Below are 25,304 nucleotides of genomic sequence, written 5' to 3'. Positions count from 1 at the left end.
CTGTGAATAATGGTAGCCATTCATCTGGGCTTTCCCAGACATTTCTGGGATATTTAGTTTCTAGCTGGCTTGTAGCTAAGAAGCACAGTAGCCTAAAGAAAAGGACAGGGTAGGGGAGTTTTAAGGCCCAGAGCACAGGCTTTACATGTGCAAGCCCTGGGTTTAGGCCCCAGCACCCCTGGGAGTGACCCCCACCCCCCAACACTGAGCCTGGAGTAGCCCCTGACCACCACACTGAAGGGGCTGATAGAAAAAGGAGTTAAATCAATAGCCAGAATCTGGAAACAACCCAAGTGCCCGACTGGTGAAAGAAACTATGGTACATCTACACAGTGGAATACTATGCAGCTATTAGGAGAGATGAAGTCATGAAATTTGCTTATAAGCAGATGGACATGAAGAGTATCATGCTAAGTGAAATGAGTCAGAAAGAGAGGGACAGACATAGAAGGACTGCACTCATTTGTGGAATATAAAATAACATAATATGAGATTGACACCCAAGGACAGTAGAGAGAAGGGCCAGGAGTATTGCTCTGTAGTTGGAAGCCTGCCTCGTGAGCTGGGGAAGAAGGCAGCTGGAATAGAGAAGGGATCACTAAGTCAATGATGGTTGGAGGGATGGTTTGGGATTGGAAATGTGTGCTGAAAGTTGATAAAGGACAAAGTGTGATAGCTTCCCAGTATCTATATTGCAAACCATAGTGCCCCAAAGTAGAGAGAGAGAGTATGGGGGAGATTGTCTGCCATAGAGGCAGGGGGAAGGGTGAGATGGGGGGGATACTGGGAACATTGGTGGTGGAGAATGTGCACTGGTGGAGGGATGGGTGTTCAATCATTGTGTGACTGAAACTCAAACATGAAGGCTTTGTAACTGTATCTCATGGTGATTCAATTAAAAAAAACAAGCAGTGAAATCTGGGTTTGGTTTCTCATATCCATGCAACTGCTTCTGGTGTGCCCCAAATTCCCACCCCCAAGACCTATTCTGAATTGACTGGTTCAAAATGGAAAATCAGTCTCCTATAACCACTCTTTTTTTTTAAATTTTTATTAGTGAAACACCATGAGGTACAGTTGTAGACTTACAAATTTTGTGCTTGGGTTTCAATTATACAATGATCAAATACCCATCCCTCCACCAGTGCCCATTTCCCACCACCACGGATCCCAGTATCCCTCCCACTCCCCATTCCCCCATCCCATCCTGCCTCTGTGGCAGGGCATTCCCTTTTGTTCTCTCTCTCCTTTTGGGTATGCTGTGGTTTGCAAAAGAGGCATTGAGTGGCAATCATGTTTGGTCTACAGTCTACTTTCAGCATGCTTCTCCCATCCTGGGAGGATCCTCCCAACACCCTTTATTTGGTGCTCCCTTCTCTATCTGAGCTGCCTTTACCCCTAGCATGTGCGGCTGGCCTCTAAGCCATGGAGCAAAATTCCTGGTACTAATCTCAGGCACTCTTGGGTGTTAGTCTCCTGTTTTGTTACTTGATGTATAACCGCTCTTTCAAATGAAAAGCAGAAAGCTCAGAAATCAGGAATTGTTGCCACAGTCCCTTTGCTTTCCTCCCCAAACCCCAATCATCTCCTTGGAGCCGTCCTGTCCCTCTCTGGAAGTTCTCACTGTGGCCTGACTTGCCAGTGGCAGAGGCTGGCCTTGATTTTGCACCGTGGGTGGAACCATCTGCAGAAAAGCCGACCAGAGGACCCCAGATAAGGGGCTGATTTTTAAAAAAGTTTTATTGAATCATCGTGAGATAGTTACACACTTTCATGTTTGGGTTCCAATCACACAATGATCAAACACCCATCCCTCCACCAGTGCGCATTCCCCACCACCAATATCCCTGGTATACCCCACCTTTCCCACCCTCCCCCTGCCTCCATGGCAGACATGATTTCCCATGATCTCTCTCTACTTTGGGGCATTATGGTTTGCAATACAGACCCTGAGAGGTTATCACGTTTGGTCCTTTATCTACTTTCTGCACACAGCTCCCATCCCGTCCGATTCCTCCAGCCATCTTTTTTTTAGTGATCCCTCTCTATTCCAGCTGCCTTCTCCTAAGGGTCTGAACTGAGGAGGGCTGACATCTTATCCCGACTCCTGCAGTGCTGGGGGACCTTGAGGTACCGGGGATCAAAACTGCCTCCTGTCTTCCTCCCCCCCCCCTCCCCCCCCCCCCCCACCCTGGCTTGTGCTCCAGCCTCTGTACCAAGCCAGCCTTTTGCTCAGCACTAAAGAAGCAGGAAGGAAGAATTTCCCTCCCTCTGGGCCTTCTCGCACCATCTCTCTGAAGGACCCGTGTCGCCTACTGGCCCCTTAATTTAAAGAAAATGGATGTTTCCCTCTGACCCAAGAGCTGGGGAATCTTATCGAAAGTGACATTAAAAAAGTGCCAGGCTGGCCCGGTGCCTCTGCTGCCATCCATCATCACTGCGGCTGGTCTCCACGGCCGCCTTCTTCCCTCTCCAGATCCCTCCTCGTGCCAGGGTCCCCGGAGAGCCAGTATGAGCTCATTGTTTCCCAGTGCAAAGCCAGATTGGGCCTCCTCCTCGCCTCGTTTGTCTGTCAGAAGCCGAGATGGATAATCCTTCCACGAGCGGAAACGGCGCCCGCAGGACCCTCAGCCGTGGGCACGCGTGTCTGTGCGCCAGGCTGGGCGGGCGGGCGGCGCGGCTCTGGGCGCTGAACTTTCCAGAAGGTCATTAGGGGTGTGACGGGAATAAGGGAATAGATTATTTAAGGCACCCCAAACGGTGCTTGAAACCCATCCCTCATCAGCCCACGCCTTCCCGGGTCCTCTTTGGCAGGCAAGAAAAAAGCAAGAGTGAGTCTCTGGCTAGATTCAGAACGCTGATGGGAAGGTGGGCGGCCCGAGCCGGCACGCCACCCCTCCTTCTTGATTTGTTTCTGCGGGGGGCTGTGACTGTGGTGTGGCACTTACATGCATCCTGGGTGGGGAAGGCAGGAAAATGCCACGCAGGTAATGGCAGAGCCAGGGAAGGAGGGCGTTTGCGTGAAATGGACATCTGCTTTCTCTGCACGGAGGCACCTGTGGGGCTGGCAGGAAGAGGCCCTTTGGGAAGGAGCCGGAGGAGTGAGCGGCATGGGGCAGACATGGGCACGGTGTCCAGGGAGTGGCCACCAGGCAAGGTGCCTGCGCTCACCTAGCGCTGGACCCCAGGGATGCCAAGGGCAGGGAGGAGCAGGAAGGTCTTCTCCAGGGCCTCTACTTAGCCCAGAGAAGCCCCGGGGTGAGAGGCGGGATGTTGAGCCAAGGGAGAAGACTGGGAGATCTTCTGCTCACACGCTGCCCGCTGGACTTGCCCCAGCAGGGGGAGGTGGCAGGGTGCTCTCCACAGGGTGGCTGTGATGCCCAGCACCCGACTAGCATGGCCACCTCCCTCAGCCCCTTTGGACACACTTCTAGGTGGACCAGACAGAGAGGCGGGTCCAGGCGAGCAGCTCGGGTTGGGGAGTCCCTGCCTCTCGCTCTCCTGGTCACAAGGAAGAGCATGCCTGCGTGTACACATGCGAGCTGTGCCTGTGTGTGAGTGTGTGTATACTGTGCAGGGATGTGAGTGTGCATCCATGTGCACCTGTATGTGCTCACGTGCATGTGTGTGCATGTGTGGGTGACAATGTAGACATACACATATGGGAGTGTTCACATGTGTATGAGTGTGCATGTATATAACTGTGAGTACACATCTGTGCACGCATGCACATGTATGCCTACGTCAGCAAGTATGTGAGTGAAATGCATGTGTGTGAGTGCAAGTGTGTGAGTGCATGCTTGTGTGTGTGTGTGTGTGTGCGCGAGTGAATGCCTGTGTATATTGTGCAGGTATGTGAGCGTGCAAGTGTATGTGTGCACACACATGTAACACACGTGTGTCGGAGTGCAAGTATATGCATGAATGTGTCTACATGTGCAGGCATGTGTGTTTGAACATGTGGGCATGTGTGCTTGTGTGCTCACAGGAACTGTCCTGCCCCCAGCATGGATGGTGCTGGTCTGGGACTCTGGGGATGACTTGGGGAGCTGATGGAGTACACGGTCCCCCCCACCTTGGGGGAGCCGCAGAATCAGAACCAGCCACCGGTGGGGCAAACAGACAGCTTTGCAGGAGGGACCAAACCCAGAGTTGCACCCCAAGTCCCAAATGAGAAAAGGCAAGGCGACAGGTTGGACCCTTGCTGGGAACACCTGGGCCTGATCGCTCTCTCTCTTTTTTTTTTTTTTTAATTTTTATTAGTGAAACACCATAAGGTACAGTTACAGACTTACAAATTTTTGTGCTTGGGTTTCAGTTATACAATGACCGAGTACCCATCCCTCCACCAGTGCCTGGGCCTGATCTCTATGTGACCAGCCCTGGGTCTCAGTGGCCCTCAAAACTCCCTGAGCCAGCCTGTGGCCCCAGACTGGGGGATCGTGCCCAGGCAACCGGTTGTGGGCAGTATCTTGCTGGAGGGAGATACGTTGACAGAGGTGGAGGGAGACGTGGGGTGAGGGGCCCTGAGGGAGTTGAAACTGCGGGAGGAAAAGGGCGTAGGGGTGGGGGTGGAGAGTGCCCTTTCACTGCCTCCGAGCGCGCGCAGGCTGCTGTGTGGGAGAGCGTTGAGTGGATCATGGACGTGACTAACCAGTGACGTCTTCACGGGGGGCCAGGTGTGGCGTGGGGGTCTCCCTGTGAGGGTGGCTGGGCTGTACATCAGGCCCAGTGAGCGGCTCCTGGGCACTGTCTTCCCCCACTCCCAGTGGGCACTGCCAGTTTAGCCTTCAGTCAATGTCCCCTGGCACAGGGCCGGCCTGGAGGCCTTGTCAGTTTCTGGTGGGAGACCCGTGTCCTCCCCGAAGCTCCCTCCACCATGGGGCGGGCGGGCAGTGACCCTCTCTGCTGGGGGATAGCAGATCAGTGTGTGCAGCGCCTGTCTGGCCTCCGTGTCTGTGTCTATGCACGTTGGTGAAGCGAGCTGAAGTTTGGGTGCAGTGAGCGGCTGCCCAGACAATGCTGCTGACAGGAAGGACCTAACTCAGGGCATTGTTCTGGCCTTGGGGAGCCCCAGGACTCTCGAAGTTCCTGGTGGAGAAGGAAACTTGTGACATACAAGGAACCATGTGAAGACTGCAGCCAGCAGGAGGGTTTTAGGAACAGGGTGATGGGTCAGAACCATGGGAACTGCAGGGCCCAAAGATAAGACAGCGGAGAGGGCGTTTGTCTTGTACAGCACCAACCTGGATTGGATCTCCAGCATCTCCTCTGGTCCCCTGAGCACTACCAGGGGTGATTCCTAAGTGCAGAGCCAGGAAGAACTCAAGAGCATCACCGGGTGTGGCCCCCGAACAAAAAAGATACATGGGAGCTGACCTTTGGGAATGGCTATGGGGAGGGGGTCCAAGAAGGCAGGAGGCCCCATGGGCCTTGAATTCAGGGCAGGGCTCCGGGGTATCTGCAGTGCTTGGGATTGCTGGCCGCCATGGCAGTGCCACATATACTGTGCCCTGACCCCTATGTTTGTGATATCAAGTAGAAAACAATATGGAGAGTCTTTATCTGCAGTGCACACAAGACATTTAAAAAAAAAAAGGGCGGTGTGATAGTATAGTAGGGAGGGTGTTTGTCTTGCATGCAGCCAACCTGGATTTTATCCCCAGGACCCCTTTGGTCCCCTGAGCATTGCCAAGAGGGATTCCTGAGTTCAGAGCCAGGAGTAGCCCCTGAGCATCACTGGGCGTGACCCAAAAGCAGTAAATAAATGAATAAAAAATTTAAAAATAAAGGGGATCTGGATAGCACACCACCCCCTTCCTCCTGTGCGGGCACAATGCAATGCATTGAAAGCATTAAAAATGAAGTTCCAGGGGCTGGAGCCATAGCTCAGTGGGTAGGGCATTTTCCTTGCATGCGGCCGACCCAGGTTTGATTCCCAGCATCCCATATGGTCCCCTGAGCACCGCCAGGGGTAATTCCTAAGTGCAGAGCCAGGAGTAACCCCTGTGCATTGCTGGATGTGACCCAAAAAGAAGAAAAAAAATTAAGTTTCAGGGACCAGGGAAAGAGCTCATTTTTCAGGGTCAACTGCCTGTCATATGCAAGGACCTGAGTTCGATCCCTGGCCCCCACAATGCTGGGCCCGAGCAGCACTGCATCACTGAGCCTCTTGACCTCATTGATTGAGTATCCCTTGGAGTGGCCCTGAACCCGTGATGCCTTGCAAAAAAAAATACGAAACAAAAACAAACAAACAAACAAACAAAAAGCCCTCCCCAGACAACCATTGATAGCACTTCTCCTGGTATGAAGGAAATAAAACCTTTCTGGCTGAGTCTGCAGTGTCTCTAAACCTCTCCAAGCCTGTAGCTCAAACATCTGGGAGGAACAGAAGGTGCTAAGGAGGAGAGGAGGGGGCAGGGAGGGCTCAAAATATGCCTCCCGGTCCGGGGTGGGGGGGTGGGGCCCCTCTCAGGGAGTCCTTGTCTGCACCACAGGTTGCTGTGGTTGATGGAGCTGAGGGGCGGGGCTTCTGCACCCCCTTGTGTTTCTGGGCCCCTCCAGGAGGGGGTGGTGAGGTGTGAACCGCTCATCCTCACCCACCCTTGCTGCACCCACCACCCTGCCTGGTTTGCTTCATCGCCCTTTCAGCGCGAACACGGTTTGGCTGGTAATCTCCAACCTTTTACCTTCCCCTGACGCCTGCCCCCCTAGTGCCAAAGATCCCCCCCCCCACACACACACCCCATGTGGGGGGTAAGCCCAGAGACTTGCCTTTCAGAAGCTGCAGAAGGCAAGCTTCCTGCCATCGTCGCGCCTGGAGGATGCAGTTCTTCCCACCCGCACGCCACCCCCAGGTTTTTGGGTGGCTGACGAGAAGCTGCCCTTTAAAAAAGCGGAGCCTGAGTCGGAGCCTTCCGGCTTCGCCTGCTCTCTCGTCTTTGCTTCCCTTTCGGCACTGCCTCCCGTCTTGCCTGAGTTCCGTTTCATCTCTTCATTTATTAAGCACCGGGCACGGGGCTCAGGCGAGAAAGATGAGTCAGAGCTGCCTGCCCAGTGGGCAGGAGCGATCAGAGAGAGGGCTGACTCCAGGTGGGCTGAGGCTGGGGTCTGATGGGCAGCACCCCAAGAGAGGGCAGCAACATCGGGAGGGCTGTCTCCCCATCTTCCTTCCACACAGGCTTCCTCCAGTTCCTTCCAGGGCAATTCAGCGTGGCTAAAAAAATCATCCTGATTTCCAGGGAACCTTCTGGACTCTGGAGTCACCACATTGGCCTGATCTGGAAAGCGGGAGACGTGGGGTTGCAGGGACAGGACTGGACCCAGACTCTCCCCATCCTGCAAACCTCCCCCGCAGGCTTAGTGAGGGCTGCCTTAGCCTTTTACCTGCCTCAACTCTTTCCTCCCTCTTGACTCCAGCAGGTTGGTACTACCTGTAAACGCTCTTGGGAACCTGGAGCTTACCCCAGGCACACGGCTGATCTTGCATTGATTTTTGCTTGGGTGCCCTGGGGATCCCTCCCAGCAATACTTGGCCAGCAGGGCTGACCGGGACCATGCTCAGGCCCCAGCAGTGGTGGGCACACAAGGGCTGCAGATGGCCATGCTCCGGGAGGCCACGTGCTAGCTGGGGTCTGACTTATCCTCGTGCGTGCCAGGTTCTGGCCCTTTGAGCCCTCGTCCTAGCCCAGGTCATTCTTCAGAAATCATTCTTAAATTCTCTTGTCATTGTTCCCTTTGGTTGGGGTCACCCCTGGTGGGTGGCCCCGTGCTCTCGGAAGTGGTGTGAGACCATACACAGATCAGGTGGTCTAACCAGGGTGTTGCTCTCTGAGCACTGTAACCTTTGTACTCTCTTGGGGTATTCTTTTATTTATTTATTTATTTTTATTATAGGTATATTTTTGACTTTTTGGGTCACACCCAGTCCGATGATGCTCAGGAGCCTGGCTCTGCGCTCAGGAATTACTCCTGGTGGTGCTCATATGGGATGCCGGGGATCGAACCTGGATTGGCCACGTGCAAGGCAAACGCCCTCCCTGTTGTACCATGGCTCTGACTCTGCACTTTTATTTATTTTTAGGAAGGAATGCTGGGGTAAAGGAGACACACACAGGCTGGCAGGGCGCTCCGCTGCTCAGATGCTCTTTCAGATGCTTGGTTATCAGAGAAGGTGGGAACACGGAGGGGCCGGAAGGTGGCCACGCAGAGCGGCAGCCTGGGGAGATGGTTTCATTCATTTCTTTCCCAGTTCCGGGACACACAGACCATGTTCATGTATCCATGACTTTCTTTCTTTTTAAAAATTTTAAAATTGTTTTTAGTGAATCAGCATGATAAAATTGCTCCTGATGAGTTTCAGGCATCCAGGGTTCTAGCACCAACCCTTTCACCAGGGTCTGCGTCCCTCCACCCGGGTCTCCACTGGTCCAGGGCCGCCAGTCTGTGGTGTCACCACCCCAGGCCACAGCATTGGTCTGTCAGCCCTGCCACCCGGGAGAGCCTGAGCTGAGACTCGGGCTGTTCGGAGGAGGAGGTTGCAGGAGAGATAGGGAAGTGCAGTGGTCAGTGCAGGCTTGTCTGCTGGCTGGGGTGTGAGTTTCCTCTGACCCTCAAGGGGACCCCCAGTGGTTCAGCACCTCGCTTTATGCCCCCAAGGGCTGGCACCCTGCACTCTGTCTTGATGCCCTGGTGCCAAGGTTGCCCGTCTCAAGTCTGACCTCTGACCCTCTGGCTCCTGGCTTGGGCGGGGCTGCCCGTGGGAGCACACTCAGGAGGGGAGACCCCCCCTGGGGGCTGGCTGGGTGCTGCCCGCTGTCTCCTCGTGCTCCACAGCGTGTGGCAGGGGTGGAGACTTCTACCTGGTCTGTCCACACAGCCTCAGGCTCCTCTACAGGCTTCACACAAACACCTTCCCGAGGGATGTCGGCCCGCGGCTTTTGAGAAGGCAGTGAATGCCTGGCACTGACCCATCTGAGCCTGCCGTGGACCCCCATATGAGTTTTCCTCCCCCAGATTATGGTGGGCAACCTGCTCTGGGCCCACTGCCTGGGGCCTGGCCCTGTGAGCTCAGGTGCAAGCTGGACACCAGGAGTCTGACTTCACCACTCACAGCCAGGCAAGAAACTGCTCTTTGCAAGAAAGAGGATTTGGGGGTCCAAAGGAATCTGGGTGAGGCTGCCTGTCTGGTGTGTGTGTGTGTGTGTGTGTGTGTGTGTGTGTGTGTGTGTGTTGAGGGGCATCACAGTGTCCATGAAAAGCTCTGAATGATCATCAGTACTTGTGCCTTTTACAGTTCACTTCTCCTAGGTCTGGGGAGATAGTGGGGCGGGCCTTTGCCCTGCATGCGATGAATCTGAGTTTCAGTTTCTGGCACTACACATGGTCTTCTGAGGCCCCTCCTCCCGCTCCCCCAGAAGTAATTCCTGAGTACAGAGACAAGAGTAAAGTCCTGAGCATTGCTGCGTGTGACCCTAATACCAAAAAAAAAAAAAAAAAGGAAAAAAATTTGGGCCAGAGTGATAGTACAGTGGGTAGGGTGTTTTCCTTGCCTGTATGTGGCTAACCTGGGCTTGATCCCTGACTCTCCATACGGTCCCCAAGCACTGCCAGGAGTATTGATTCCTCAGTGCAGAGGCAGGAGTAACCCCTGAGCACCACCAGATGTGGCCCCAAAACAAAAACAAAACAAAACACACACACAAAAGCTATATCAGCCTCTTCCAGAAACTTCCACCACCATATAACACCATATACGCAAAGGTTTCCACTTCACCTTTCAAGTGAGGAATGCCCAAACCCCCGTCCTGACTTCCTCCCGTCAGCACCCAGCAAAGCTGTGAGGTTGCGGGTTTGTCTTTGTAGGTAACCCTGTGTCCCCAGGGAGGGTCCCTGAGACCTTGCTGCTGCCCACAGCCCTCTGACCAGGAACCCCTGATGCTGACTGCAGCCAGACAAGGAGGGTGGGGAAGGCAGGGGGCTTGGGAATCCGGTGTGCACCTGCCTTAGCTGTTTCATTGCTGCCCGTTGGGGCTGTTTCAGGGAGCGTTAGAGTGGGTGCCCAGGAGAATAACATCTCAGCACAGGATAGACTATGTAGGGGAAGAATTCAAGCCCCCGTGGGGGAGGCAAGGGTAGCCAGGGTGGGGGAGGGGTTCCAGCGCTGCCTCTGGGCCTCTGGGCCACTTGGAAGCGCCCTGCCCGAGGCACGAGGACACTCCAGGCTGTAAATGCCACCCACATTGGGAGCCGGGACCTGAGAAAGGGCAGGAGAGAGAATGCCAAGAATTCAGTGTTTGTGCTGCATCTGCTGCCTCCCCCCTTCCCTTGGTGCCCTTGTCCCCCACACTGTCCCTACACGTCCACTGTACGTCAGAGCCCGGCTGTTCCAGCCTCCTCGCAAGACAGGTATGAGAATCACTATTTATTCATTTTTTAAGAAGGAAGATAAATGCATTTAAATTTTTTATTTCTGTAAAGCCGACCCAGGTTTGATTCCTCCGCCCATCTCGGAGAGCCCGGCAAGCTACCGAGAGTTATCCCCCCCGCAAGGCAGAGCCTGGCAAGCTCCCCGTGGCATATTTGATATGCCAAACAAAGTAACAACAAGTCTCACAATGGAGACGTTACTGGTGCCCGCTCGAGCAAATCGATGAACAGCGGGAGGACTGTGCTACAGTGCTACACTCTCTAGTGGTGATTTCTCCACCAGGCTCCTGTGAGCCTGGTGAAAACGGCTTAGACAGTGGGTAGGGGCTCAGGGGGCACCCAGGGAGAAAGCTGGAGACACGTGTGCGTCTATGTCACAGTGTCAGCTCCCGTGGCTGCTGTTCCTCTGCTCTCCCTGGGTCTCACGGCGGCTCAGGATGACAGTGACCCAGCCGTGTCCCCAACACTGTTCCTCTTTCTCCTGCTCTCACACTTGATCCAGCAGCAATTCCAGTGGCTTTGCTCAGTGACCCACCTGACAGGCAGGAGGAGGTGGGGCTGGGTGAGGGGTCCTGCCCCTGGGCCACCCCGCTGCGTCCCTTCTCTCTACCCCTCGAGGGCGGGCTGGGGAAGATGGGTTTGATGGCTGCAGGGAGGCCCCGGGCTTTTGTGCCGCCGTCCGGGGGCCCCTCTGTGTGGCTGGCTGTGGGGGAACCACATTCTGGGCGCACGGAGCGGGTGCCCAGATGGTGCCTGTGTTTACCGGAGCCCGGCATGCTGACAGGACCTGCACACACACATAAATATTTTGCCTTCCGTTGGAGGCAATATTTGAGTCTCTGGGATTTAATTGCTGTCAAAACCAGGATGTGCTTCCCCACCCCCCGCCCAAAGCAAAGCAAATAGTGAGGGTCTCCAGCCCGGCTGCTCCCCCCTCCCCCCTCCCAGTCTGTCTGGCCACCTGCTGTCCCTGTCCCTTTCGTCAGCAACTTGCTCTTGGCCCGAGACAAGTGTCTCCTTCCCTCCTGGACCAGGCAGGCTGTGCTGAGGGATGAAGCCGCAGGCGCCGGCAGTGAGGACGGAACCCGGGGTTTTGGTTCTTGAGGTGGGGGGAGTCCAATCAGAGCTCGGGCATCAGGCCCTGGTCTCACTGACACCCCAAGACCAGCCTGGCCCTCACCAGCGAGGTCTTATTCTGAGTCTCTGAGGATGGCTCCAGGAGGGTGTGGCTGCAGTTTGAAACTAGCAGTGCAGGGGCTGGAGCGATAGTACAGTGGGTAGTCTTGCATGCAGCTGACCTGGGTTCGATCCCCGGCATCCCATATAGTCCCCTGAGCAGCGCCAGGAGTAATTCCGCTGAGTGAAGAGCCAGGAGTAACCCCTGAGCATCACCAGGTGTGACCCAAAAAAGCCAAAAAAAAAAAAAACCAACAAACTAACAAACAAAATAAAAGAGAAAAAGAAAAGAAAAAAGAAACTACCAGTACCAGCTTCATGCAAACTTAGAGGCAGCACCCCCCTGGCAGGGGTACCCCACACCTGTCCAGACAGAACTTGCAGCAGCAGGATTTGGCTCCCAGAATCTCTTTGTGCAGACCGCAACCTGCCCAACTAACCATGTCCAACATCAAGGGCCAACGGGCCGTTGGCATCCTTGTTTCAACCTTGACCTCTTCCATTTTTTCCCTTCTCTCTACTTCCTGCCCCTACTCCTTCATTTCTTCTGTTTGTTGCCCGTTGGGTCATGGTTACAGGTTGTAGTGAGACTATTCTCCCTAGTTGTTTCTTCAGCCTCTCTTCCTGTAATTACACAGCTTCTGCCTCCCTTGTCCAGACTGGGAAGAAGTGGGTGCAGTGGACACCCACCCAGCCCTGCAGTGCTGTCCCCATCCCCTCTGAATTATTATACCCGGAGCAATAGCATAGCAGGTAGGGCGTTTGCCTTGCACGCGGCTGACCCAGGTTCAATTCCTCCGCCCCTCTTGGAGAGCCCGTCAAGCTACTGAGAGTATCTTGCCCACACAGCAAAGCCTGGCAAGCTCCCCGTGGTGTATTAGATATGCCAAACACAGTAACAACAAGTGTCACAATGGAGATGTTACTGGGCCCCGCTCAAGCAAATCCATGAGCAACAGGAGGACAGGGCTATAGTGCTACAGTTTGTCTCAATTAGTTAATTTTGTGTTTTGGCTACACCTGGTGGCTCCCAGGGCTTGTTCCTGGCCCTGTGCTTAGAGATCACTCCTGGTAGAGGATCCCGTGGCGTACTGGGTGTCCAGCCTGGGCTGGCTGTGGACAAGGCCACTGTGGACAGTTCCAGCCCATCTCAATTATTTCAGTCCCACACGTACCAGAGGGGCAGTTGGGCCTTGGCCCATCGGGCTCTTCCTGGGTTGGTGCAGCCCTGTGCTGGGGCTGGGGTGTCTGAGCTGAAGGAATCTGACAGTTCCTGTCCTCGAGAAACTCTTGATGCAGTGGAGGATTTGGGCTTGCCAACAGCTCAGTGACACCCCGTTGGCATGTGTGCTGGGGGGCGCAGGGGTGAGGGGCTGCCTGAGCGGGCTGTCTCCTGGATGCCAGGAAGGCTGGGCTGCCCTGCAGGTGTGGGTGTGGGATGGGTGCACATGGGCCTGGGGTGTGGGGGGCAGAACTGGACGGGCAGCTTCCAGCCAGAGAAGAAGAGTCACAGACTGGACTTCGGCCAGTGATGGTGGGAGTGGCTGGCTTGGGGTGCACTGGGATATTTTGCCTAAGGAGGGGGCCTTTTGGGCTGGAAGGAAGCTAGTGACACACTCTAAGCTTGTTGGTGATGGGGTTGCTTTTCCTTCCTTGAGCACTCTTTCAACAGTGGAGCACTCCCTCAGCAGTGGAACACTTCCCGGAGCACTCTTTCAGCAGTGGAGCACTCCCTGGAGCACTCCCTCAGCAGTGTTCAAGGTGGCCTGCTGGAGGAAGATACTGGGGCCCTTCTTGGGCTTACATCCAGGCGCTGTGATTTCTCTGGGTTCCAATCTGTGTTCGAACTGGGATTGTCAGCATGCAAGGCAAGCCACTTCCCTGCTATATTATGTCTTTGGCTCGCAAAACCAGATTTTAAACTTCTTCTTCCCCGATACCCCAATTTCTTTAACAGTCGTTTGCCTTGGATTCTTTGCAATGCGCTGACTCTGACTTTTCATATCCTCAGATAAGCAAGGGGTGTCCTGCTGCCTGTAGGAGGTCGGGTCATAGGGAGGATCCCGGGCTTGCCTTTAGGAATTTGCAAACATGTGGATTTGTGACAGTTCTGTCTCCAGAGGAGGAAAATTCTCTGACCTAAGGGTGTAGTAGAATCACTCAAAAAGCTTATCAAAATTCCAGAGACAAGGGCCAGGATAAAACTCTTTGGTAGTACACAGAGCTTGCGTGTGTGAGACCCTGGGTTTGATTCCCAGAACTCCATGACTCTCTGCCCATAATAAAATTCAGGTGACAGGATCTGCCAATGGTTGGCCTGAGAAAGTGCCCTCCCAGCAAAGTGGCAGCGGTTGCAGATGCTTGGGTGCTAGAACCGACCAATGTTAGAGGTCTGAGAGGCTCTAACACCAGGAATGCTTTGCTAATGGGACTCACTGACTTGCACTGGGTTACCAGCGGCTTTTCCATCTCACTGCTCTCTGATCAGGGTTCTGATGTGTGTGAAGAACTCGTGGCCTTGCTCCCTCTCAGACCCCTGGGGAGAGAGTGGACCAGAGACAGTGGGGTGTGGGTGCCAGTGTGTGTGAGGGCGGGGGAGGGATGTTCCAGGGAACAGGGTACCCTGGGAGCACACGGAAGGCAGCGTGGCCCAAGGTGGTATCCTCTGCTAGAGTGTGGGGGTGAACATGGCCCTGTGCGTGTCCTGGGATGCCACGCATGCTCCCTGGATGAAATCTGCCTGTCTTCCAGGTTATTTGGGGGCTACATTCACGGTTATCAGGGCTTATTCCTGATGGAGCTGTGGGGAGCATTTGTGGTTCCCCGGGATCAAACCCAGGTCGGCTGCGTGCAAGACAGACCACCTTCCTTGCTGGACTGTTGATTATAACACAGAGCCAGGAGTAAGCCCTGAGTAGAGCTGGAGGTGGAGCCCAAACAACCCCCAAACAAACAAACAAAACCCCAGCCCTGATGGCCTTCAGGTCCCAGCAAGCCACTCTGTCCAGCTAGTGCTCTTCCCTCTGAAGGGTCCTGTGCCCATGGTTCCCAGGGAGAGACAAGGTACTGTGGTTCTCAGGGAGAGACGAGGTACTGTGCGCTTTACTGCTTCTCTTTGCAGTGGGACAGTAGATGGCTCTGGCCCAGTAAGTGGGGCCAGAGCCCCCTCCCCATACCTCGGCCCCCCAGTGTGGTGGCTGTTCATTGACCTCTGGCCTCTCTCTTTGCCAGGAGAAATTGAGCGATGCACCTACATCAAATACCACTACTCCTCAGCCACCATCCCCAGGAACCTCACGTTCAACATCACGAAGACCATCCGCCAGGATGAATGGCATGCACTGCGTAAGTACCCCGCTTTCCTTTTTTGGGTGGGTCTCAGCCTACGGAGGGCACGACAATAGGGCCATCCATCCCGATGGCCCACCCTATCTACTGAGCAAGGTTTCAGCCCTCGGTGACATGGTCACATTTCCTCGTGGTTGGGTCAGAACCCACCTGGCTGGTTTCTGTGGCATTCTAGATTTAGGGCATTAGTTTCCAGAATGCAGCTCAGCAAACAGCCCATTGATCAACCACCCAGGGCAGAAAACAGCTCCTAGGGTCTTGCTGTGCTACCTGGCCCTGAGCCAGCCACTCCTGCCACTCAGCGCCTGGTGGCCTCTGAGGCAAGGAAGGGTTACTGTGGCAACCTGAGCCCCCATCGCCACCCCACCTGATGCCTGCACCACCCATCCAGGCTGAGAGCGGCCTGCATGGGCCTTTGTGTTGGGGTCTACTCAGGAAGGATGGAGTCCCCGGCTCACCTGTATCCACTCCTCTTAACTCCATAGGCACTTGTGGGTTGGGGGGTGTCCAGGGATTCAGGGAGCTGATGACTAGGGTCAGCTGACTGGGTGTGGAGGGACATGGGGGGTGGGCAGGGTGGGGAAACACATTCTTCCTGTTGGCTAGATGTCTTCACTGCATTTTTCTTTTCTTTCCTCTCTTTCTATTCTTTGCACATAATGTCACATGGTTTGGATTCAATTTACATTCACACGGGAAATTCACTTTAGGTTCATATAAAGGTCTTTGAGTGTTTTAGAGGGGGACGTCTCCCGGACTTGGGGGGTCTGGAGGACTCTCTTGGCAAAACTTGGCCAAGGATGCAGTGCTGCTTGGGCCTTACAGTTCTGGGTGCCAGAGTGATGCTTTGTGGGGCTGAGGGGTCCCCAGGGCCACACCCAGCAGTGCCAGGGGAGAGCCATAGGGAGCCACAACTGGTGGCTGTTTGCAAGGTATATGCATAAGCGCCTCCTCCCTCCTGCCCCCCCCCTCCATTGCTCTCTGCCTGGCTCTGGGCCTTTGATCTAATTTTATTCTTGTGGTAGCAGAACCCAGGCCCACTCCCTGTGAGGCACGTGTGTTCTCCACTCTTACTATTCGTTGGTAACAAGGAACCAGTGTGGGTGACCACTGCAGAAGGCTCCTCAGAGCTTTCTCTCTCTCTCTCTCTCTCTCTCTCTCTCTCTCTCTCTCTCTCTCTCTCTCTCTTTCTCTCTCTCTCTTTCTCTCTCTCTGTGTCTCCCTTCCCCCTTTCTCTCTCTCTCTCTCTCTCTCTCTCTCTCTCTCTCTCTCTCCTCTCTCTCTCTTATTTTACTTTTTGCTTTTTGGGTCACTTCTGGAGATGCACAGGGGTTACTTCTGGCTCTGCACTCAGGAATTACTCCTGGTGGTGTTCGGGGGACCATATGGGATGCTGGGAATCGAACCCGGGTTGGCCGTGTACAAGGAAAATGCCCTACTTGCTGTACTATCGCTCCAGCCCATGTTCCTGGTTTGATTCTGATCAATCCACCAGCATGAGGGGTGGAGGGTGATGACAGAGCCGATTAGTCACGTGTAAGACTCAGGAAAAAGCTTGGGCCAGGGGTTCTGGGTGGTTGTTGTCAACCGGTGGCCTGACATGCCCAGGACCATGGGACAGTGGATGGGGGGGCCTGAGCCACAGTATCACCCTCTATGCTGTGCTTGTTGCTGGGGCTGCCAGGGACTCTAGTGGTCAGGAGTTGCCCATGCCAGACGCTGAGCTGAGCATGCTGCATATTTAATTTATTTTGCAGGGGGTGAGGGAGATTCCTTGGGAGATCTCGGGGTTCTCAGCACCACTTCCCCCAATGCTCAGCCCCTGGCCAGGCGGTTCCTTGCCAGGGCTCAGCAATGTGAGCCTGCCTGTGTCAAGAGTGGTTCATGACCATTGTGGCCACGGCCAGGCTGAGCCAGGGATGGGACTGGGCTGTCCACAGCTCAGGTCTGTGCTCCATCCCTTTACGCCATCTCCCTGCCTCTGACCCCCTGCCTTCATGTTTCTGGTGTTCCAGGGGATCCATTTCCTTTTGTTTTGAGAAAGCTACTCCAGACCCCTCGTATCAAATGACTTCACCGTGGTTGCTTATGGCCTGCGGTGAGAGAGTATAGGTGGGGCCACGCCACACGGTTGATAAGCTTTGTGAATTAAGCACTTAGATATCCCTTAGGTTTGGGGGATGGGTCTCGATAGAATCAAAGAAGGAAGAATCTGTCGACCTAGCAGCTTTGGTTCTGGCTCGCTCGTCAACCTGTTGGTGAGTTTCTCTCCGGATCAGATGTTGAACAGAGACCAGGACCACAGGGTGCTCTGAGGGGGGCTTGGGGAGGGGAGATACGTTCACAGAGCAAATCATTGCAAGGAAATGCGATCATTACCACAGGGTGTAATCACTTCAATGAAGATATTTTGTGAAAGTTTCCCACTGAGCAGGGGAATGATTTCTGTGTCAGCAGCCTAGTCATGCTCACGGCCGCCTAGTAGTTTTCTTGTGCCCCCCCCCCCCCCAGGAAGATCTCTGCAATTCACACGGAGGGCTCACTGCATCTCTGAAGTAGGGTCCTAGGGCATCAGCAGAGAGCTGACCCCGAGCTTCCTAGGGTCTTCTGCATGCCTTGGGTCTCCCTCCTAATTCCCAAACACGGGTGCTACTGGAGCCCACAAAATCTAGGGAGCACTTAGAGCAATGCATTGGGGTGCTAGTATGATACTATTTTTTTGGGGGGGGTGTTCACCATATAGGGTGCTCAAGGTTTATTTCTGACTGTCCTCAATCATCACTCTTGGTGGTGCTCCAGGGACTATATGAAGTGTTGGGGGACCAAACCAGGGCTGGCTGTGTGCAAAGCAAGTACTTTCCCTTGTACTATACTCCAGCCCCTAGATCTGCTCTTTTTTGTTTGTTTGTTTTTAATTTTGGGCTACACCCAGCGATCCTCAGGGTTTATTACTGCTCTGCACTCAGGGATCACTCCTGGTGGGCAGGGGACCATATGGGATGCTGAGGATCGAACCTGGGTCAGCCACATGCGAGGCAAATACCCTTTCTGCTGTACTATGGCCCCATCACATTTTTTTTTGTTAGTTTTTGTTTTGGGGCCACACCTGGCTGTGCCTTCAGGAATCACTCCTGGCAGTGCTTGGGGGACCATACAGGGTGCCAGAGATTGCACGTGGGTTGGCCATGAGCAAGGCAAGTGCCTTGCCCTGTAATCTATCCCTCCACCCCACTAGATCTGTTCATAGCTGATAAAGAGCTGAGGTTTTGTAGACTCCATGCAGATGAGTGGGGTATCCTCTGGCGAAGACTTATCTGCTGCTTTTACAGAATGGCACAGAAAATGTTTTTGCTTGTTAATGGTTAAATGCTGCTGGTACTGGGTGAAAGGAAGCACATCAGCCCTTTAGGGAATAAAGTAGAAATGGATATTTTGGGTTTGTTTTTGTTCTAGGGCCACACCTGGTGGTGTTAAAGGCTAACTCCTGGCTCTACACTCAGGGATCACTCCTGGTGGGGCTCAGGGGTCATATGGTGTGCCAGGGATTAAACCCAGGTTGGCTGCATATAAGACAAACACCTTACCTGCTGTACTATCACTCCAGTCCTGAAGTAGAAACAGATTTGCAAACTGTAATGTTATTCTTGGGAAATGAAAACACATCAGACTGATTACTTTCAGTGCTATACTGATTCAGCCTGGCAATGGAATCTTAAATGAGTGTGTTTGATACTCGATTGGAGGTCATTTTATAACTGAATCCTAACACCTATGTCCAGTAATTTTTTTTAGTAGATGCTTTTTGCCAAAAGAAAGAAATGGAATCCCCCTCCCCCAAAACAACTTCTAGAAAAGTTTGGATTTCTGTAAAACTTAAGTTGCGATTTTTCATCAAAAACTTGCAATAGCTACATACCGTGACGGGATCTTTTTTTTTTCCTTAAGAAAAACCCAATTTGCGTGCCAGAGAGATATTATATTAGTACTTGCCTTGCATGCACCGTCTGGGGTTTGATCCCTGATACCCCCAGATAGTCCCCTGAGCCCCGAAGGAGTGATTCCTGAGTGTAGAGCCAGGAGTAACCCCTGAGCATCACCAGGCATGCCCCCCCCCCCCCCAAACAAACAATCCCAGTTTGGTTTAAAATTGCATGGTGTGTTTGAACAGTCGCTGCAGCGAGGGGGGAGAAGTCCCATCTGCCTTCCCACCCTGTTGCTGTCCCAGCTGACTCTGTGGCCCTGAGTGGCATCTGTCCAGCCCCTGGGTGCTCTGCCCACCCGGCTACGCCTCATGTCCTGTCCAGGACTGGAGTGGGGTGTCTGAGCGTCCCTGGGCGGTGCGGCTGTGGTGGCCGACTGGGTGCTGGCTGGCACTCAGAGGCCTCGCAAATGTCTCTTCTCCCTCCCTGGAAGAGCCCCACAGGCTTTACACACTCCAGGGATGTTCTGTTGGAGGGTGCGGTGCCTACTGGGAGAATTCAGTGTCCTTAGGAGCCCCTGAGGGTGCCCCACGGGCGCTGCTCTCCCTGCACTCCCTGCACCCATGGACTCACCTGGGGTCTGGGTGCTGCTAGGGGCTCCTGTCAGGGAGAAGCAGGCGGCCAGGCATGTCGCTGTCTGAAGAGGTGGCCAGGAAGAGCTGCCGGGTGTGGACTGGGCATAACCCCCTAGGCCCCCAGAGGCCTCCAGACGTGGGGAAGGTGCCCCTTCATCTCCGACCAGCCTGCAGGCAACCTACCCAGCCTCCGAGCCCCAATTTCCTTGCTCACGGCTGATTCCCACTGGCTTTGGGCAGTGGGGAGGGTGCCCTGCTTTCTGTCATCTGATTCTCTCCAGTACCTTTCTGGAGGCTGAGAGCCAAGAAAGTCAGAGTTTTTTTTTTTTTCCCCAAAGCTTCCGTCTGTTATGACTGGAAGTTCAGCTAATTAGATCAGATGGTCACATGGCACATTTCCAGCTGGCCAGGGAGGGCATGAGATGGCTTCCTCCTGCATGCCTGCTCCCCGGACTTTCTGAGGCCAGTGGCCCAAACACACACACACACACACACACACACACACACACACACACACACCCTTACACATGCAAACTCACTCTTGTGCTGATGCACACAAGAACACATTTGTACACACATACTGTTTACACTTATGCATGTACACACACACTTATAGGTTTGTTTACACACACATGCACACACTCACAAATTTGCACATATGCACATTTGCGCACATGCGTGTGCACGTGCATGCACGCACACACACACACACAAGCTCTGAAGAGCAGACGGAGAAGGATTAGATAGCAGAGAGCACGGGAGGAGAGGTATGGACTGGGGAACAGGGTATGGGGTTGGGGGACAGAGGTAGAGACAGACACTTTGGGGGTGACCAGGGATATTTTAGCGGACAGACTTCTCAGGGGCAGAAGGAACTAGGACGCTGAGGTGTCTCGCCTCATACAGTCCCTTTGTGACTCCCTGTCCCCAGAGCTCTGACCTTTCAGAGTGAGCACGTGTGCTCGGGCCTAGGGGACAGATGTCAGTGTTGGGGACCTGGCCCCCCACCCCTGTGCTGATGTGTGGGGACATCCCCTGTCCTTACTCCACCTGGACATGCCCTCAGGGCCTCTTTCTCCCTCCCTCCTTCCAGAATTACAGCACCTTGCCTGAAGCACTGGTTTCTGGTGACCCCATGAGCCCCCGCATACCCCCCAGAGACTGTCCACCTCTTGGTGTTCCCTTGCTCCTTGTGTTCCAGCTGACTCAGCCTTCTTGACCTTGGCCCCTGGCCCCTTGCCACTTCCAGTTCCTAGGGGCAGGGCCTGCAGGCGGCCTGACCCCCTCCCCTGCAGAACCTTCCTCACACATTCACCAAGGCACCAGGCACCAGGGTACCCACCTCGCCCCTCCCAACCTGACGCACATCCATGAAGCTGCTGGGTCTCCTCCTAGCAGCCCCTCCCGCCCTGCCCCTCCTGCTCTATTGCTCCCAAGCTGGGGGGCTGCCCTTTTGGCCTGGGAGTGTGTTGGGACTGAGAACCCCAGGGCTGAGCTCCAACTCTGTCTTTCCCCTGAAGCCTTTTGGCTGATGTTATGTAAAACTGCCTAATGAGGTAAACATCCCGACCTCAGAAGCTCGGGCCCCCTGCGGGTATCCACCCAGCTCTCTCTCCCCACCCCGCCTCCAGCCCAGCCTGCGGGAGGCTCTCACTCTGTGCGTCTCTGGGGAACTGCCTCTTATTTTAACACCGGGAGTCATGGAGAGTCAGCCCCCAGAGGCCAGAGCCGGGAGCCCAGAGCCTCACCCCCACATTAAGCATCCCCACATCTGCTAGTAGTTTGGCGTCTTGGCTTTTTGCCCACCAATCCTGCTCTCCCGACCCCTCCCTGCCTGCCAGACTTATCCCAACTCCATCACCTACTCAGAGTTTGTGGTGAGAAGACCAGCCTTCTTCTCCTTGGATGAGCTTGTTTGCACAGGATGTGCATGTCCGGGATTACCTGCCTGAGAGCATTTTTTCATTTTTCAGCCCTTGGGACCTCCAAGGGAGTGTGTGGGGAGAATGTCAGGTGAAGGCATGGATTGTCTGACAGAGGATGAACACAGGACCTTTGGTGGGGTCATAAAGTAGTGTCTAGAGCTATTGCTGGACATTGAAACCGACAGAGCATCCTGAACATAGGTAATTTCAGAACAAAAATAAAATAATAAAATTAAGCCTGTCCCAGGATGGGGTATGGAGTCAGCATTGCAGATAAAGCAGTGAAGAGAGGGTTAACTTTGCCAGGGTTTTAGGAGCCGGGAAGGGAGGGGGTCGGGAATAAAGTACAAGACTTGAGCTGAAGACTTCCGTGTTCTGCAACAAATCCCAAACCCACTGCACTGGCGTGATTGCCGGCTTCAAGCCACAATTCATCTGAATGCACGGGGCCAATTTTGTGCTGAGAATTAGTTGGAAGTCTGGCCTGGAGGCATTCTCACAGCTCTGCAGATTGGAAGTTGTTTTCTTCCTCTGAGCAGACTGAGCAGGACCCCACCAGGGAGAGCTGGGCCCAGCCTGGTCCCTCCCAACCCCCACCTTCTCCCCCCCCCTTCCTTTGCCCCACGCCTCGTTCAGTATTCCTGGCCAGAACTCTGTGCTGGATGCTTCATGGGGCTGGGGGAGTCTGTGAGGAGCTCTGCTCTCCCCATCGGATGCAGTGTTCCCTGTGCCAACCAGACAGGGCTGTGTGCTGTGTAATGTTGACTGGCTACCCAGAGAACACAGACTGATGTCCTGACCTCCTTGTCAAAATCAGTGTGGACTCACTGCAAGGGAAAAAAGCCAAATCAGAATAAGACACAGAGCTACTATCTGGCCTGGGTATAGCTGACTTGTTTGTGTTTTTCAGCCCTACCAGAATCTCTTGGTGAATGTGTGTGTGTGCATGCGTGTGTGTTTAATTGCTTGTGTTTTAGGTGAAGAATGTTACTGTACCACACACACCAATACCAAGTGCCACTATGTCCCTTCATAGTCTGCTGGATCCTTTTTAAGTCCCTCCTCCCCTCCCCATGCACTCAGTTCTTGGCTCAGAGTCCCGGGTCTTTGTTTCCTAGACACGGTACAGTCCCTTGCTTTGTTTCCATCAATATTGCAGGTGAGTGACACTCATTAGCATGTGTCCTTCTCCCTCTGTTACTATGCATGACCCAATGTAGCTCCATTTGTCTTGTAGCAGAAAGCCAAGTTTCCTGTTTCCTAGGGCTGCGTGGGTTTCCATTGTGTCCAATGTCCACAGCATCTTTATTCACCCATGTGCTGTTGGGTCTTGGGCTGTTACCAGATCATGGCAGCTGTGAACAGTGCCACCGTGAACCTAGATGTATGGTATCTGGCCAGATTAGTGGGGTCGTGTTCTTTGGGGGGAAATCCAGGAACTGATGGATGATATGGCAATTCTATTTGTAACTTTTTTGAGGGGCTGGAGCGATAGCACAGCAGGTAGGGCATTTGCCCTGCACACAGCTGACCCAGGTTCAATTCCTCCGCCCCTCTTGGAGAGCCCAGCAAGCTACCGAGAGTATCCCGCCTGCACGACAGAGCCTGACAGGCTCCCTGTGGCATATTCGATATGCCAAAAACAGTAACAACAAATCTCAAATTGGAGACGTTACTGGTGCCCGCTTGAGCATGTCAATGAACAACTGGAGGACAGTGCTACAGTGCTAACTTTTTTGAGAGATCTCTATACTGTTTTCCATAGAGATGGGCTCTGTTTCCATTCTACCCAAGAGGGAAGAGGATTCCTTTCCCCCATCCTCTCCAGCTCTCACTAGATAGGGGCATTTTGTTGTTGTTTTACAGTAATAAAGAAGGGATGATGGTTTAGCAGCTGCCGCTCCTGGGAACTGCTGGAGGGAACTGTCCCAGGTTCTGAAAGGAAGCTCAGTGTGGCAGGTGATTCATCTGATAGCGAAGACAATCAGAGCTCACTGTGATGCGATGAACCACAACAAGGAGGAGGAGGAGGAGGAGGAGGAGGAGGGGGAGGAGGAGGGGGACTAGGGCCAGGAGTGGAGTTCCAGGAGGAAGGCACAGATTGGCAAGAGCATATGGACTGGATGAGCCACAGTTTTTTGGGGGCGGCAGATACCTGCCTTCAAGGCGGAGGTGGAGGGGGGCAGCAGTTCTGAATGTGGTAGGTAGTGTTTTGGGGTGTCAGGGCTTCATGGTTCAATCAGGAGCAGACAGACTCAAAGGGAGGTGGGTCAGAGTTGTACCAGCAGTCTGGAGAATTGGGGGGTTGGAATAAGAAACCGACTATGGGAGAAACCCAGATTGGGGGCAGAGGTTCCTGTGTGGGGGTATTAGGCTCAAGAGAAGAGAAGAGGCTATTTTAGTGAGAGCAGAAATCACGATTGCTGATCACGATTGTTCTTGGAATTTGGGGTGAGGCTGCTTCTGAAGATGACAGGGTGATGGGGAAGGGCACGAAACAGACTTCTGGATACCAGAAAGACTTAGCAGAAGGAAGATGTCCAGTACACAGTCAAGTGCCTGGCAGAGCCCAGAATCCTGCTGTACAGTTGTTCCCAAGGGGCCAGTGGCCTTATCTGGGGACTCAGCAGCCTGGAACCCTGGGACCCCACTCAGGTTACAGGCCCGAGTCTGGGGCAGGACTCAGGAGTTGCTTGCATCTGCTTCTTCACCCGTTAACTTGAGAATTCTTGGCCTGAGTATAGCCTGCAGTGGTCAGAGGAGTATCAGAGGAGGAGAGAGCGTGGGTGGGCTTGGCTAGGAGCTGGGAGGTGGAATCCTGCCTGTAGCAAGCTTCTCCCGTCGACTTGCAAGCTAGAGATGCATGGTTCATTATTCAGATTTAACTTCGGGTCTTTGCCTTGCCCCCTCCCTCATTTTTCCTTTTGTTTATTGTAACCAGTGGTACAGTAGAAACAGGTGTATTTCGCCCTCCCTTCTTTGGGCATTCTCTGTGCTTTCTGGGAGCACATCTCTAAGATCCAGCCCCAAATCTCTGCCTTGTGTTTCCAATGGAACCCTTCATCCAGGCTTCAGACTCTACTACGATCAGAGGGCATCAGACTCGTATGCTGATTTTTGTGTCCCCGGGCACACCACCAAAGTGTTCGGAAATTAGTAAACTCATTTGGGAGACAGAGGTCATAACAGCCATCTTAAGAGCTTCACGATGAAGTTTAAATGAAAGGAAATGTGAAGTAAATCAGTCCCAACACTGTACAGTCTGATACGAGGCTGCGTGGGGTGTTAGTATGAGTGGGATGTAGAGTTGAGACAGGCACCTGGGATCTCCCTCCCACCCCAGCATCTGGTGCTAAGGGCTTTGAAATGGCATTTCCTGGAACCCGGTGTCTCCATGCGTCTCAGTGGTCCAAGACGGGGGACTTTGCATTGCATGTGGTTTTGTGTGTTGGTGGGTCTGTTACCGGCTGGCCGTCTACACTGGAGCATGTGTTGGGAGCTGGCATCAGGTGTGGGAGTGGGAAGAGGCTGGGAGGATTATTTGCTGATGGCAGCAGTGTGGCATATGGTGACAGGAGTTTTGGAGCCTAAAATCACCATTATTTTGGGAGCCCCAGTTGGAAAGCCCTTCATTTATCAGTGGTGTCCAATAAGAATGCACCTTAGACAGTAACATGAGTCTCCGGAAGAAGATTTACATACCGAGTGTCTAAAAGTGACAATCCCGGAGCTCTGGAGATAAAGGCACCATTAGTACATTTGTTCTGTATTTGCACAGGCTTGTGTGGAAATGGTCCCTCCTCTGCTTGTAGTCCAGCCCTGCCTTAGAGAAGACTTCCACTGCCAATAGGGGCTCTTTGAGCTTTTAG

General features: G+C 53.7%; 1 protein-coding gene across 1 annotated transcript in view; it reads left to right on the top strand.

The window, feature by feature from the left end:
- TMEM178B (transmembrane protein 178B) overlaps nt 1-25,304 on the top strand; it is a 402,185-nt gene that overhangs the window by 113,119 nt on the left and 263,762 nt on the right. Inside the window, exon 2 of the mRNA XM_056123919.1 lies at nt 14,839-14,952. Within this exon, the coding sequence (XP_055979894.1) occupies nt 14,839-14,952 (114 nt within the window). The remainder of the gene's footprint in view (nt 1-14,838; nt 14,953-25,304) is intronic.

The sequence above is a fragment of the Sorex fumeus genome, unplaced genomic scaffold, assembly GCF_029834395.1.
Source record: "Sorex fumeus unplaced genomic scaffold, SorFum_2.1 ptg000048l, whole genome shotgun sequence".
Lineage (NCBI taxonomy): Eukaryota > Metazoa > Chordata > Mammalia > Eulipotyphla > Soricidae > Sorex > Sorex fumeus.
Note: the sequence above shows the minus strand (reverse complement) of the source record. Positions and strands in the feature narration are given on the sequence as shown.